This window comes from Colias croceus, chromosome 1 (genome assembly GCF_905220415.1).
Source record: "Colias croceus chromosome 1, ilColCroc2.1".
Classification (NCBI taxonomy): Eukaryota; Metazoa; Arthropoda; class Insecta; order Lepidoptera; family Pieridae; genus Colias; species Colias croceus.
The window spans coordinates 4,465,216-4,481,895 of NC_059537.1; the positions used below are offsets into that span (position 1 = coordinate 4,465,216).

General features: G+C 33.0%; 4 protein-coding genes across 6 annotated transcripts; 2 read left to right on the forward strand and 2 right to left on the reverse strand.

The window, feature by feature from the left end:
* The first annotated feature begins 1,819 nt into the window (after positions 1-1,819).
* LOC123696214 (E3 ubiquitin-protein ligase Topors) lies at positions 1,820-7,361 on the forward strand. The gene is made up of 5 exons (XM_045642282.1): positions 1,820-2,039; positions 2,584-2,792; positions 3,117-3,280; positions 4,589-4,801; positions 5,257-7,361. Exons 2-5 carry the CDS (start codon positions 2,601-2,603, stop codon positions 6,713-6,715), a joined length of 2,028 nt encoding a protein of 675 aa, XP_045498238.1. The 5' UTR covers positions 1,820-2,039; positions 2,584-2,600; the 3' UTR covers positions 6,716-7,361.
* A 556-nt stretch (positions 7,362-7,917) lies between these two features.
* On the reverse strand, positions 7,918-13,810 carry LOC123696220 (mitogen-activated protein kinase p38b-like). 3 transcript variants are annotated; one of them, XM_045642298.1, is made up of 9 exons: positions 13,578-13,810; positions 13,109-13,245; positions 12,824-13,017; positions 12,426-12,535; positions 12,106-12,230; positions 11,363-11,442; positions 10,171-10,292; positions 9,423-9,553; positions 7,918-9,087 (listed from the first exon to the last, which is right to left on the reverse strand). In XM_045642298.1, exons 1-9 carry the CDS (start codon positions 13,679-13,681, stop codon positions 9,008-9,010), a joined length of 1,083 nt encoding a protein of 360 aa, XP_045498254.1. In that variant the 5' UTR covers positions 13,682-13,810; the 3' UTR covers positions 7,918-9,007. The 3 variants fall into 3 exon arrangements, with proteins under 3 accessions (XP_045498254.1, XP_045498250.1, XP_045498259.1); XM_045642294.1 differs by lacking the exon at positions 11,363-11,442 and adding an exon at positions 11,635-11,714 and having other exon boundaries at positions 13,578-13,808; XM_045642303.1 differs by lacking the exons at positions 11,363-11,442; positions 13,578-13,810 and adding exons at positions 11,635-11,714; positions 13,290-13,436.
* Positions 13,811-14,052: 242 nt separating this feature from the next.
* Positions 14,053-15,012, forward strand: LOC123696245 (NADH dehydrogenase [ubiquinone] 1 beta subcomplex subunit 6-like). Its single transcript, XM_045642319.1, has 3 exons — positions 14,053-14,423; positions 14,501-14,602; positions 14,744-15,012. Exons 1-3 carry the CDS (start codon positions 14,181-14,183, stop codon positions 14,888-14,890), a joined length of 492 nt encoding a protein of 163 aa, XP_045498275.1. The 5' UTR covers positions 14,053-14,180; the 3' UTR covers positions 14,891-15,012.
* On the reverse strand, positions 15,005-16,673 carry LOC123696237 (probable dimethyladenosine transferase). Its single transcript, XM_045642313.1, has 5 exons — positions 16,510-16,673; positions 16,216-16,402; positions 15,762-16,065; positions 15,427-15,648; positions 15,005-15,158 (listed from the first exon to the last, which is right to left on the reverse strand). Exons 1-5 carry the CDS (start codon positions 16,565-16,567, stop codon positions 15,009-15,011), a joined length of 921 nt encoding a protein of 306 aa, XP_045498269.1. The 5' UTR covers positions 16,568-16,673; the 3' UTR covers positions 15,005-15,008.
* Between the last annotated feature and the right edge of the window lie 7 nt (positions 16,674-16,680).

Genomic DNA, 16,680 nt, shown 5'->3' on the forward strand with positions numbered 1-16,680 from the left:
CTACTTTAAATGTGTAACTATGTGAAAATTAAACGGTTGATTAAATGACAGTTCTCATAGATGAGAAACTACTATTGAAATACATACTTAATATACATGCGTTTTCAAAGAAAAACCCGCATAGTTCCCATTCCTGTTGGATTTACGGGATCAAAAGTAATTTTTCCAAATTTCATTGTAATCGGTTTAGTAGTATTCGCGTGAAAGAGTAACAAACATCCATCCTCACAAACTTTCGATTTATTAGTAGGATGTTAGGAAAATGTTTTCATTAAGACTGTCCTTTTATTAACTTGTTAAAATGCTGCATGATTCCTTCATGCTGACTGTGCCTTTCTCCTCACTCCTTTAACTTTATCATCATTTCCTTCTTTATTTTAAATTACATTTCAAGTTTTAAAATTTCTTTTATAATATAATAGCTTTCCGCCCGCGTTTTTAAAGAAAATCCTGCACAGTTCCCGTTCACGTGGGATTTCCGGGATAAAACCTAACCTATGTGTGTATGTAAAAAATTTCATTGTAATCGGTTCCGCAGTGAAAGAGTAACATCCCTTCTCACATAATTTCGCATTTATTATATACGTAGGATTAAACAAATAATGTATTCAACTGAAATTAATTATAAGTTTTGTTTTTTTATTATTTATTATTTCACGAAACCGTAAATGCAAAATACATTCACGATTTTATCGATTGAAGCACATCCCATCACTATCACCTTCTATCTATCTAAATACGTACCTATAGTAAAAATGGTGCCATGACTATGTTGAAACGTAGCTTGTTGTCTATAGCTGTCTCATTCTTTCATACGACGTTTTCTTTAGATAGAGAGAAACAAATATATGTAAATTGTATACGCTCGATACAAGTACTCTATAGGTTAATTGCTCTTAGGTTCAAACTTTGAACAAATAGGCAAATGTCAGTGCCACACTTCGCGACTTTGTAGGTATTTGCGTATTTGATCACATGTCTAGCGCCTGCATAATACGCATGACAATACGCGTGCGTATGGTCAGTCTAGCTATGAACGGTTTTATGAATTTCTTATTTCCATACATTTGACAAGCGCGACTGACGTACGCACTGATGCCTGATGGTCGGTCAAGCTCTGCAACCAGCCTTAAAGGCCCTACTCACGGTTCAACACAACCAACAATCTGCTGAAACAATTTGTTGCAGTCGCGATTGAGCGTTCTCTACTCACGATTCATCCAACCCTCAATCTGATGACACAATTTCATTCCGCGATTGCTTGCCACAACGTGTGCACGTCACGTTGATGCCTGGCCTGATGCTAAACCTCAACGCAATAATACGCATTATTAATGGATATACTAATTTATGAAATATAAGATAATTATCTTTGTAAAGCTTGTATTTTTTCCAATTTTATTGATAGATTTCAAGGGCTATAAAGTATAAACGGCTATAAAATATAAACATCTTCCTCAAATATGTAAAAATGTCTTTCCCGCGTTTATCTCAAAACCGCCATTTTGCGATTACTGCGCAGCGCGATTGAGCCGAGATTGGAGCAATCACAATACTCACGTTTCAACACGCACACAATCTGCTGAGACAATTTGTCGGGTTGCTTCCGCGCCGATCCAATTCGCAACATGTTGGGTTACGCCCCCAACGTGCCCTCAACTATACTATTCACGACACAATCTGTCAGCTCACTGCAGATTGTATCAACAGATTGTTACTGAAATTGAATCGTGAGTAGGCTACTTAAATATTTGTTAATTTATAATCTATATATTTTTTTTATAAAAACTGTATGGCGGACGGGAGCTGTATAGATCTCCAATCTCTGTGGTATAGATAAATAGATTGTCAAAAAACTTCACGCAGTCGCACTTCCAAGTTCCAAGCTCTACTTCAGATACCTACGCTGTGTTCAGATACCTACTAAGATGGAATGTATTGGATATTAAATACGGCCATTACATACACGTTGGTACTCTGTTTTCAATTATATTATCATCTACAATCAGGTCAACGTCGCTAGAGCTCATGCTTCTAAGGTAATGTTTATTAGTGACAAATTGGTTTGAAAAAATGTTATGAAATTTAATTTATCAAGGATTAATATTAACAACAGAATCATATGAAATTGTTTGTTTTCTCGATTTGTCTAGATATGATGTGATTATAAATATTAAAATAACCATGATCAGTCATGTCTTTTCAAAATCGATAGGTACCTAGGTAGTTATTTGATAAATTTGATCTCAGTAAACTAATATGACAATCAAAGTTTAAGGAAATTAATATCGTTTCGATTGATTAGAAATTTGTAATAGAAAAGAGTAAATTAAAAGAATAGATACGAAATTATACATAATTTGCCATATTTAGATAATATCTAAAGATATTACAATTTGTAGCTATAATTTCCTGTTTAACATAAAAAGTACCAATTCCAATCTATTCCAAAAACAATTTTACTACACACAACCACACCAACTATTTCCTTATCCATTTGCCATTAAATAATATGTATAATAAATAGTAGAAAGTTAAATTATTTTGTTAAATACAATTGTTTAAATTTGCATGTAATTGTAGGTATATATGGTAGAAAGATGGAGGCATTATCAACTGCCTCCCAAGGGGACAGCAGTGTGAAGAGTGATGACAGTAGTCCTCCCAACGAAGGCGGGAGGAGCTCTCCACCTCCTAATTGTGCTATTTGTCTAGGAACATGTAAAAACAAATCATTTACAGACTCATGCCTTCATCAGTTTTGTTTTAAATGTCTGCTCACTTGGAGTAAAGTAAGTTCATAATTAAAATTTTGTTTATATTCACTCATTTAATATAGAAAAAAAGCTTTCTAGATTCCTTGTGTGATGATTAAGACACAGTGATCATCAAAAGTTTATTATCATGTTTTTTTTTGTTGTCAATAATAATCAAATTGGCACTTGACTACACTGAATTTTTTATCACAAATATCACTTTTTTACAACAAAGCAAGTATAATTAATATTTGTCTCAAAATATAAGGTTGGTGAATTGGCTATTAAATCAAGTCATTATATATTTTTTCATAATGTTTGTGTAAATATATAAACTAAATTTTTAATAAATAATTTCAGGTTAAAGCGGAGTGCCCCCTGTGTAAGCAAAATTTCAAATCAATTATTCATAATGTACGCTCAAATCATCAATATGAACAATATATGGTTGAACAGACTCAAGAGGATATTGAGAGAATTGAAATGGATAACTTTACAAACGCAACTAGAAGATTTAGATACAGGTACACTTAAGTTATGTTTATTTCTATATAATGTTATATATATTAAATACTGACTACCTACAATTTTGTCTAAGCGTTCTAACAGACAAACGGCAAGTTGTGAACGGCAGAGGCTACTTTAGCTGTTGACAGGTGGCGACGCTTGTAGTTTGTGTTGACAGCAAACTCCAAGCGTTTGACATTTGACGCTATCCGTTTTTGCGTGTCGACAGCAGCAGTCGACATATTCACTGCTGCCGCCGACGCTTCAACGACTGCCGTCGACATGTGGCGACAGCTGAAGTAGCCTCTGCCGTTTGCAACTTGCCATTCGTCTGTTAGAACGCTAAGGTAAAAGTCCCATCTCGGGTACTTAACTGAGTATATTTTTTAATTTTGAACACAACTTATGATGTATTATTTATTTATACTATACAAAGTAACTATATTAAATATGAGGATAAAATTAACCATTTATTATAGTCAAAATTGAAATAATAATAAAGATGTACATATTTAATTTAATAATTGTAAGTAATATATTAGTGCCCTTACGCACTAGCGGTTAACCGCGGGGGCGGCTAACCGCGCGGTTACATTTTAATATGCAACCGCTTTTATGATTAGTGCGTACAATCATAAGCGGTTGCGTATTTAAAATGGGAAAGCGGCTAACCGCGCGGTTAGCCGCCCCCGCGGTTAACCGCTAGTGCGTAAGGGCACTTAGTATACCCATACCTTCTATTTGATAAACTTTGACCTACATAAAACCAACTGTAAATTCATACATGTTGTCTTATCAACAAATTTAAAAACTGTATTAAGTCTTACAAAAGTTTCATTAGAGAGTAATATATTTTTCTTTAGATGTGATATTATCTTTCTTTATTATTATATAAGAAAGCAAAAGATGATTTAATTAGAAACTGAACAATGCATTTGCAATTTACAACAAAGCTTGATGAAGGCTCTGTGAGCAACTGGTGAACCCCAGTTACTAGAAGGCTTAATGGTTCTTGAAATTGTTTCTTATTTCAAACAAAATTTGCGATTATTATACGTATATTTTAGCATCTAAGACTACCCATACCTGATGAAAGATGTTTTAATCAATATATAGTATAAAACGAAGTTGCTTTCAGCTGTCTGTATGTCACAACAGATTTTGATGGGATTTTTCTAATAGATAGTCACTCAAGAGGAAGGTTTTAGTATAAAATATATTAGGGTTTTACGAATTGGGCGAAGCCGCTGAAAGCTAGTAAAAGATAATGTAATCAAATTGAGAGAAATTTCATTGATTTAATATTTGTGCAATTATGTTTACAGGACAACTCTTACTTTGCCCAGACGGGATACTATGGCAATTCAGCAGCTCCTACTTCAGCATTACCCCTTAGTGGCTGATGCGCTCCCAACACCACCTCATCGTCGTAGGCCCTCTTCATACTTCAGACGCACTGTATATAGACATAATCTATGGGCTCGCCCCCTTCCTGACTTCACAGGAAGATTTAGAGATTGCAGCCCAGAATTTTACAGGTTTGTTTATAATATAGTATAAGGTGTATTGATAGAGACACCTTACAAAAGTCACACTTGAAGCTTAAGTTGATCTGTATGGTCAATAAATCAATGGTTTATGGTTAACTAGTACCTATATATACCTAAATGATAATTGAAAATAAAAGTATGTTATTAGACTGTTTCCTTTTTCCATCCCAGTCTTTTTTTCCTTTGTACCCCTCATCAATGCTTTGGTCATCCCATACCTATAAAAGTCACCAATCCATTTGTAGGCGTAAGGACTTTGCAAGCAGTCCTACTTACTGCAAATTATTGATTTAATGTGACTTATTGTAAAGTGCTGTAAATGAACTCAGATAATATACACCTCATACAGTATACTACACCACTGAATGCATTTTTCAGTAATTGGAACCGTTAAATTAGGCATACTTGACATACATCTATAATAATACTAATATAATTTATAGGTACAACGACTCTCAAATGCACCGTTTGATGCCTTGGCTAAATAGGGAACTTCACTATTTATTAAATGAAAATACTGGACATATTGCATATGTGATGAGTCAAATCGCAGATTTACTTCCTAGATATCACATTAACTCACCAGAGTTTCGGGAAGGAATGCAAAGATATTTTGGTGATAGAACAGAACATTTTCTGCACGAGCTTTATTGTTTCGCTTCAACACCTTACGATATATCTGGATATGACCGAAACGTACAGTACACCACGGACTCTCGTATATCCACGATGGTTAATGAAATACTTTCAAGTTCAGATTCGGAAAGCAGTGTAGATTCTGATATAGTGTTGGTTTCGCGTTCCATGCCAGCTGAGGCTCCTCCGGGTCCTTCGCGAGTACCGGCCCCCGTCTACCCGCAGAACTTCATCTCAGAACCCACCGCAGACAACGTTATATCTATCGAAACATTATCACAGTCCGACTCCGATGACGACTCATCGGAAGTAATGGTCATTGGATACATAAAACCTCCTCATGCGCGAACGCCTGAAGTAGTCGATTTATTGGGATCAGATAGTGATGTAGTAATTGAAGATGAAACACAACCAGAACCACCTCAAACACCTGAAGTACAGGAAAATAGACCAGCACCACTTGTAAAATTAACACTAACCCAACATAATGCTCAAACTGCCGCTGACTCCGACAGTGAAGGCAGCACATACACCCCACCGCTGCCTCGTAAGCGGCCGCACCTGTCGACGGACACTTCGCCTTCGTCCTCTAACGTGGAAACCTCACTGAGTTCATCCACTACATCTAAATCGAGAACACACGAGACATCACCGTCATCGAGTTCATCTACACTTTCCTACTACAGCGATTCCAGTTGTGACTTATTCAATCCACGTGAAAAGAAAAAGAAAAAGAATACGAAAAAGGCGAGTAGTAATTTAGAAAAACCAAAAAAGAAATCTAAAAAAACCAAATCAAATGCACATAAAAATAAGAAAATCAAAACCAGCAGCGCCACTGAGAAAAAGGTTACAAATAATAGTCGTAAGTCTACTTCCGGTAAAGGGGTGAAATCTTCGAAACGATCTAATAGTACTTCTAATACTCCTCCTATCTTAGATCAACCCAGTACAAGCGGTACCCAAAGTAGCAGTAAAAGTAATAAAAAGCGAAAGATTGATAAGAAACATAGCAGCCGGGAGAGCAAAAGACTGAGAAGCGTGGTTAATGTTGTAAATAGGTATTTGAGAAGTTCTAGTAGTCGAGAATCGAATCACACGAGTACCTCAAAGTCTTCTTCATCTACTAGCTCTTCAATTCCTGAACGACATGGATCTATTACAGACAATGTTACCAGTGCAAGTGCAAACTTGTCAGATTCATCTGATTCCGAGTACAACCTGCCATTGAATCTAACTGTAAAAATATTACAGCCTCAAAAATAAAATATGCTGTGATTAACTAATTAATTATAATTGCCAGAAATTAATTACTAAGATTCAGATATTACACATTATGTGCTTATTATTACTTATACATAACATTCGGCATGGTTATCTATTATAGTAATGAAGCGAAAATCTTTGTAGCCCTAATATTATTTCTGTGAATGCATGAATCTGGGCAAAATTGTTGAGACATCATATAAATAAAAATTATATTCAGAGAGGATTTCAAACAGTTCTTGCTTTGCTATTCATGAACAGATTATTAGCTACCTACTATCAGTGCAAGAGTAGTTTAATTTGGTTGAAATAAATTCTTAAAAATTTTAAAATCATACAAAAAAATATAATAAAATATGTATATTTTTCATATGTATTTATGATTATTTGTTTTATTAAATATGAAATTAATTAAGGCATCCAAATTAGAGGTACATCGCGATTTAAAAAATGCTGATATGTGCATGATTGGTACATAATATACTGTAAATAAATATAATAAAAATAATTTAGACATAGCTTTGGATTTTTGTAAATGAACAATGTTTTTATCCGGTTCTTGGTAATTTAATATTTATTTCTGGATTTAATTTCCATGTATATGTATGTGATATGGATAAAGAATTAAAATTATGCATCATACAAATGGCTTCCTTTTATTTCGTACACATTCGTCTTTAATTAAAAAAGAATACAACTGCTAAATAACACTGGTAAGTTTTAAATGAATAGAAACACAATTCTAGTAAAGGCACTTAAATACCTTGGTACCTCATAGGTCTTTCAAATAAAACAACATATTATAAATGCAAAAGATGTTAGAATAGATGTATGTATGTTACTCTTTACGACAAAACTACCGGAAGGGTGTGGATACAGTAATATAGGTTATCAGATTAACACATGAATTACTAGATTTTGCCTGCGGGTTCGTCCGTGAGTGCAACGGCACAGAACAACTAGAATATGCGTATTGTCCCGAGCTTTTACACGGCGCATGAAGCTTGGGCTGGTTCCTCCCGATTCTTGCCCCCAGATTTAGTATATGGAGGTTCTTTTTAATTTAACTGTCAAAATTCTAGTTTTGAAAGCGTTCGAGAGAAAAATGAATTTAATTTAATAAAGGCGAAATGTAAAGCATTTTTTAAAATAATTATTCTGTATCGTTAATAACGAGGACCATATGTAAATAAAACAATAAATGTAGTTTAAGTTATTTTTTTATCAATACTACATTATTTCTTATGTTACAAATAAAATCTATGGAAAAGAACTTCAGCTAGAAAAATATCTTTACAATATTAATTGTATGGCTACAAACAATAATAATTCAACAAAATATAAGGTATGTTTCAAACTCTGAGCAATAAAAAGATGCGTCACATCGAATTGGACGGTCTTATCTTACAATATTAATATAAAGAACATTTCAAAATGTCTATTTTATTCTATCGTATTTATAATACTTGTATAAGTTATTTTTATGGCGTTTAAATTTTCTCTTAGCACCAGCGTGACAAGGCCAAATCACAAGCAATTCAAAGACACGTGGCACGAATATATAACATTGATAAAAAATTATAAGCGAAAGCTACAAAATGTTCACAACATAATTACAGAATTCGCTTAGCGTACAAGCATGTGTTTAAAATTTTATAAAAAGCTTAAAGTTATGAGTCATATCGAAATAAACTGCATAATATATTTGCAATCAATTTGTTAAGCTAAAATTTATATAAAATTTATACATACGTAACATTAAAAGATTAATATAATATGTCTATTTTATTGCTTTTGGTGTGTATAAGTGTTTTGTACTATTCATTTTTGTTTATCAATAATGAATATAATACAAGACTAGCTATTATGCAACGTTCTTTACTAATACATTAATTAATATGTAATACATACATTGTTAGCAATAGCTTTTTGTATTTAAGTATACCCATAAATTACCTTTCGGGCTTATTTATTAAAACGGCAAAATTATTCCCAATTATAAGTATAAAAAAGTAAATACTTTGCATGATATCATATAAAACGTGTCTTGATAATTAAAAATCGATTTATGTTTACCAATTTCTAAAGCATATATTTTGTATAAAATGTAAAATGAACTCAAGACCTAAACACGTCTATTCGTAAATTGTTAAGCTTTAATTAATTCATATTAAGCTGCTCAATTGATTCAAGTGGTATGTATTTGTTGTGTAAAAATCTTTGTCACACATGACAACTAAACTACATTAAAGAATGTATTGCCAGTAAATGGCATATGATTTTATTGATAATTTATGAGGGGTTAACTTCCACCACCGTGTTCATGTGTTGAGGGTGCGGCTTGAACTCGACCACTTCATTCCACACCAATTCTGAAATAAAACAATATAAAAAGTGAATTTTTGATATTATTGATGCAATGTATGTAGTAGTATTTTTGTGGACCTCTGTTTCAGACTTTGAATACGTCAATAATCTCTGGCTGTCCATCCACATTTCCACATTCTTACATTCATTTTATTAAGGTACAAATGAAATAACGAACATATCCTTTTAAGTTATTTAGTTGGGTTTCTGCAAACAAGTTACCAGTTTTTAAAGAATGAGGAAAAAATTTAATTTGGGAATAAATGAATGTACTGGGAGGGATAAGGAAAAGTAAACGAGTCTAGTGACTCTGTATGCTTTATTTGGTAGATTATATTACCCTTCCACTTGTCGACGGGCAGGTCCATGTCCTCGAAGCTCTGGTCGTAGGGCGCGGACACCGGCTCGTCGGTCGGGTCCGCGTACTGCGCCAGGTACTCGTGCGCGAGCGCCTGCTCTGCTGTTATACGCCTGGAATATAAGCCAATTATATTAAATACTTTGCGATTAGTCCGGTGCTGGGGGTTGCCATGACGTTATAAAATAGTATTTATTCAATTGTGGGATAGTGATTGCGCTAGACGACCTATATAGACAGGTCTGTCATTCTTTCAAGAACGTAATTTAATATAATAAAAGTATAGAATTGGAATAACCCGATATTAAAATAAGACTTTATATAACGACTCTGTGCATGTCGCGATAAAACACTATTTTGACAAATTTGATTCAGTAACCCAAATTTTAATAATGTATCATTGCGATTATTATGTTAAGACATCACAAAAATGCCTTAAGAAGATGACTAGGCACTACTAAAATGATTATCATTATTATAAATAACTAGATAACTTCTCAAACTTTTATTACCCGAGTCTCTATGAGGAAAATTAGAGATATTTTTTTTTTGTTTGTGACGAATAAACGCAAAAAAGATCTGACTGATATTTTTTTATCACTATGCATTATAACTGAATGACTTAACGTCTTTTTTATCGCGCAATAACCTGTTCGTCTGCTGTCTGCGGGACGAATGTTAAGTATGGTTCAAATATATATGTAACAAGGAAAAAAGAAAACAATCTTACTTATCAGCGTCCAGCTCGAGCATGAGTTCGAGCAAGTTGACGGCGAGCGGGTTCGCGCCGCGAAACACTTCGCGGAAGTCGCGGCGCCGCAGCGTCGGCAACGATTGGATGTAATTACGCGCCTGAAATCATTATAATACGAGTCAATTTATAGGCTCCCACGCTTAGATGAATAACGCCTAGATCGATATAGGCCTATAATCCCTAGTCCTAGTCTTCCTACAAACGCTAAAATATCTAAAGTGAAACGAAAAAGAGATCGACAGATACACGTGAGCATTACCTACTTGCTTAAGTTCGCAAGGCACGCAGCCACGCACGCGCACGTATAAAACTTTACAGTACACAGTACAACTTTACAGTACTTGTAGTGTTCGGGCGGACAGACTACTGAGCTTGAGCCTGTATTTGGCTCAGTTTGAATAACTCACTTTACTTGCGCGTAGTCGGTTTCTAGGCGTTATTATTCTAAGCTTCCACTTGGTATAGGAACTTTATTAAATAAAAAAGAATAACAAGACGTGATTCTTTGATTCAATTTTCGAATTTTTAGAGTAAAATAATAAATTATACTTTTTTTCTGATTTAAACAAAAAATCTCTTTTTTTTTTCTCAAAGCGTCAAACTTTCGCTGTAAATAATTTTATAGATATACATATAATACGCCCACAAAGCTTTATATAAAAAATCCCCTCTCTATATAGATAGTACATTGCAATTTCGATAACAAAAATAGACAATCGTTCACAACACTCCACAATGCAAACATATACACATATACAAATACTTGTGTAAACATATTGGACTGATAATGGATAAAGACTCATCACTTGTTTAAATAACGGATTGTTTTTTTTTTTAAACAAATACAGGTTTTGATATACTTACTTAGTTCACTTTAAATATTGTTTTTGAATATAACTTTTGCTTACTTGAGTAAGTTTTATTAGGTATTCAGAATTCATGCGTATTAGAAAGGTAGGCAATAAAAAATATGAAAATTTTTAATTATTAGCAATAATTAAATTATGGAAAATAAGTTAACTGTGGATTATTTTTTAGTAGAAAATGTTAAATTAACAGATTTATGTGCCTGATTTGTTACACGCTATAAATAATATATCGCGTAATGCTATTAATATGTGGAGCAGTATTATAATTATTTATGTTATATAACCTCATTAGTCCTTACCTCTTCACTTATAATTTTGTCTATGGTCTCCTGTTCTGGTTTCCCACATAAAAACAATATTCTCGTGAGGTGATCAATATCTGAATGCGTAAACGTTAAGGTTACAAGCACCAAACTTACACAAGCATAGAATGAACAAAGACAGTCTCATATTATTAAAAGCCATGTTATATGCTGGTATGTATACAAGGCGCAATATAATATAAACCGAAGCAGAACATATTATTTACATAATAATGCCACCAGACCCAGGACTACAACAAGTTACTTACAGATTCAGAAGATATTTTCTGCATAAACTCCTGAGCTGGTGTGCCCAAAATCTCCATTATTAAATTCAGTTGATGGATATCTGTCTCGTCCATTAAGGTTGCAAGCAAAAAGAAATAATAATATTATCTACTAACACTGAGTTGAGGTTACTTGAAGCATACAAAGTTAAAATAGTTTTGAAAAACTTAGAACACAAAATTATGACTACCTGACACCACAGCACTTTTGAAAAGAGCTTGATTACTTTACTACTAAGGAAAGATATAAAAAAATGCAAGAATTAATTTATAGTATGTTACCATATAAAAATGATCATAATGATAGAAAAAGAACGGTTTTTAGCACTGTACCTTGTATGCCTTTGGACAATTGTCAATTTTTTTATAACTTACCTTTTAATACAAGTGCAATCTCACATAGCTAACAATGAACATTAACTACAGTTATATAATTGTACTACAAAAGGATACGGTCAGTTCCAGGGAAGAGAGTCCTGCCGGTAAGCAACTCGGCCATTATACACCCAACAGACCAAATATCCACTGTTTGATTGTAATGCATCCAGTTAAGCATGATCTCAGGAGCCCGATACCATCTAAAATTAAAAATAGCTTTTGTCTAGTTCATACTGGGCAACCTGACAAAATGTGGACATTGTGATATTAAATTGAATTGGAGGAAAAATTCATTGGTTTGACTTTTAAATAGAAAAGTCAATAATAAAGTGATACTTTTCTACAATGTCACTTTAGAATCAAACCCATGCATTTTTAATGATTTTAATACTGACCTAGTAGCTACATAACCAGTCATTTCAGTTTCAGTTGGTCTGGCCAAACCAAAATCTAGAATTTTCAGTTCACAATCTTCATTTACTGCAATGTTTGAGGGCTTGAGATCCTGTGGAATACTATTTTGTTACACATATATATGTATATTCTTACTTAACTCAATTATTAAACTGTAATTTACATTTTTAACCATCTAAAAAAAGAAGGTCGCAATTCCACTGTTTTTTAACAATGTTAATAAGAAGCTTCAATTTATATTCTTTAGAATTTAATGGGTACAAAAAAGGGCAGCTGAAATAAATCATGTTTCTCATATATTATCTTATATTTATCACACATATTTACCATAATATATTTCTGATACTTATAAAATATGTATATAAGTTAAATGACTTACTCTATGTATAATTCCTGCAGAGTGAATGTACTTAAGTCCTCTCAATATCTGGTAGACAAGAAATTGGACATGATCATCAGATAGTTTCTGTGTGCGTATAATATTGTTGAGATCAGCTCCCATTAGATGTGTAACAAGGTACACTTGTTGAAACTCTTCTAAACTCTTTTCAGGTGTGAATACATCTAGCAGACCTAGAATATTGAAAATGTTGCTTACATTTTTAAAAAATCCTAGGTTGATTCACTTTTAGTTATAATAAAATTTTCTTTATAATCAACATACCAATAACATTTTCATGGTTCATGTGCTTCAACATCCGAAGCTCACGATATGTTCTTTTAGCATGTACGGCTGATTGAAATGGTCTGGCCAATTTTTTTATTGCTACTTTCATATTATGCAGTGTATCTATAGAGGAGCTGTAACAAATAATAATATATTGAATACTTGAATAAGTAGGTACCTGCATTGTTTATTTATGATATCTACAGTTAGCTTTTAATATGCTTTTGGGGACTAATTACATACAAGAACTTTGTCACAGTGATAGCAAACATAATAACAAGATAAGAAATTAATATGAAAATAATTTCTACCACCCACACACATTTGCACGATATTACGTTCATTTTTTATAATAGATATCGACTCGCACTATCTCATATATTAGAACATTCATACAAATTATTTAAGTTTTGAAAGCATGTTGGCACTGTGCCTATGATATCTTAATGAATTAAATATTACATACCAAACCTGCCCGTAAGCGCCAGAGCCTACAGGTGTAAGCATCTGATAACGTTCCGGTACTATCCATTCTGTTTTATTGATTTCTACGGTATGATAACGAGGCATTTTTTTCACTTAACTTAAGTAAGCACCGCAAGAAAATAATGAATATATTTTTTAAAACAAATTGTTTTAGTAAAAAAGTTCCCAAAATGAAAATGTCTAATTGTAATTAGATTTAGAAATATAGACACAATTGTCAAACTTGTCAATGTCATGTGAATATGTGATTAAAATGTTGCCAATACTTAATTTACAAATAGTTTCGATTCTTGGTAAATCCTTAAAACTCCGACTTCAATCATAATTTAATTTTAATATGCTACAAGTAATTATATAATTTAAAACATCAGCGTTTTGTTTTATTTTGAAAGGCAAGGTCGACTTCTTTTAGGATGGTAACTATCTGAATCTGTCAAAATTATTTCATTCAAAATTTGATCAATCTGTCAATTTTATATACTCGCTGCCTTAGACTCTTTGCTATGTTAGGTATTTCGACCTCTCATCTAAATTAATTCATACATATTGCCTCAAAAAAGTTAGGCACAGTACAAAAATAATAATGGCTCAAACGGCGGGCGTAAAGCCCATGACCATAGCTGGTCGTGTGGCTATGGAAAGGGAAAGATGTATTGGAATGACTGATGCAGAAAGGCAGTGGCGAAAGCAATGGTTAAAAGATCAAGTTTTGGCTCCTAATGAACCCGTACATGTTGAGGAATACTGGAAGGAACGTACAAATCCTATTCGGCGATTCTACCGTAAACCATTAGATTTATTATACGACAAGCTAACCCCTGTTTTGGTAAGATTACATAACAAAATAACCTAAACAAATATTTACAGCAAAACCTTACTTAAAATGAACTATTCCGTTTGTAGGGAAAACATCGCGCTGCCGATTATAGATACATCACTGGAAAACTTGGTTTGATCGCTCTTGGTGTTTTAGCAACACATTACTATTTCAAGTATAGTGGAAATGTAAGTTAATATTTATATTTTATAAATATCTGGTTAACTTTTGACTACAAAATTTTCTTTTTAAAGAATATATAACATCCCTCTTTATGTATATAAGAAGATACAAGTATAATAGAATTTGACATGTGTGTTCCATTTTAGGACTGGACCAAAAAAGGAGGATGGAGAGTTTTACAATCTAAGCCAATGGTATTACCCGGACAACCAGGTTTCCCATTTGTATCTGATCGTACATCTGATAACGACTATGCTGATAGAGGATTCAAAAAATCTGCCTTTAATAAGTAAACAGTGTTGAGTTAACTCGAGGAATAACTAATAATTGTTAGATCAATCATTTTTAGATATGAACATTTAAATCAAAGTTATTGCATATTATGTAGAGTGGATAATAAAAACAACTTTATTAAGCAAAGTGTATTCCTTCTGTATTAAATGCATGTAATAATTTCATGAAATCATCACAATCCATTGTCCTGGCTCTCATTTGATCAGCTCCAGCAGTGGTCAGTACATCTTGCACCTTTTGCTTAATATCAAAGTCCTCTGGTATCTCCTACAAAATAAATGTGGTATATTGTTATTTAATTCCTTTTCTGTATTTTATAAGCTATTTATAAAAATATTGGTCAATTCATTAGTAAATAAAATTAGTAATAGTTAAATTAATCAGCCCAGCCCCCGGAATCACAGACACAATAGAAAATCTATTGTGTCGTGGTCTCATTGGGCCACTCGGTGGTCAATGGGATAACAGAAGTGTTATTCCAAAATTTTTTAATCTACTTACTAACCCATAATATTATAAGATAAAATATTTGTACCTTATTGTGTAAAGAACAGTGAACTCTATAATTCTTTTCCAAAACAGCCATAGTGGTGCTGTGTTTAAAGGCAGCAGATAGTGTTTTGTTCTTTCTTACAAAGGCTATCCTTGTAAGACCATCCCATTCTACAAAGTTAATGGGTGGTGGTGGATTTCTTGGTTCTATTCTAACCACACTTGACTCCACTTTTGGTGGGGGTCTGAAGTTATTTTTACCAACCTGTAAAAATATTTCATGTTATTAAACTCTGCCCTATAATAAATGAACATGACATCTAGAATTTGCATATAAAATTAATTTTAAATAGTCAAATATCAAGAAATTAACTGTACCTTCATTAACATATCCACTCTTGCCAAAAGTTGTGTGTTTATAGACAACCTACAGTATAATTTGTCACCAGGTTTTGCTACAAGCCTCTGTGCAAATTCTTTTTGAAACATTAATACTGCACATCTGAAGAATGGTCTGTGTAGTAGGAGCTTGAATACTAGCGGTGAACTAATCTGATATGGTATATTAGCAACACATATATCAAAGAATGGCAACTCTGTTTTTAAAACATCCCCTACTAGGATTTGTAGTTTGGCTTGATATGGAGTTCCTTGAACTCTCTTCTGCAATTCAGCAACCAATCTAAAAAATATTACTACTTTAGTATTAATTATGTTAAAATTTAAATTCACAAATCTAGAATATATACATAAAATTACTTAATATGTAGGAGATAAAAAAAATACAACTATTGTTGATAAAATGCATGATGAACCTCAAAATAAAAATTACCTGGTATCAATTTCACAGGCTACAACTTTCTTTACTCTGTCAAGCATTTTTATTGTCATGTTACCGGTACCAGGCCCAATTTCAAGGGCTACATCTGTTGGCCGTAAGCCTGCCTTGTCCAGCATAGATGTGATGATAAGTGGATTCTTCAAAATGTGCTGTCCAAAATCCTTATTAAATTGTATTCCTGTAAAATAACGTATAGGAACACTAAAGAAAATTGCAAGTGCAGTCTCTCATCACGAAATTCAAAAATAGGCATGGAAAGTTAACCTCACTTATACATAGTGATACCTTGTTTTGCAATTTCATTGTGAACTCTTGATTTCTTTTCAGCTTTTATTTTCGGCATGGTGATTTATTGTTTAAGCAATTTAACAAAGCGAAAAATATTTTTTAAAATGATACTCATTATTAAACACATATGATTCTAGTGACAGATGACAAGTGACAAACACAGAGCAA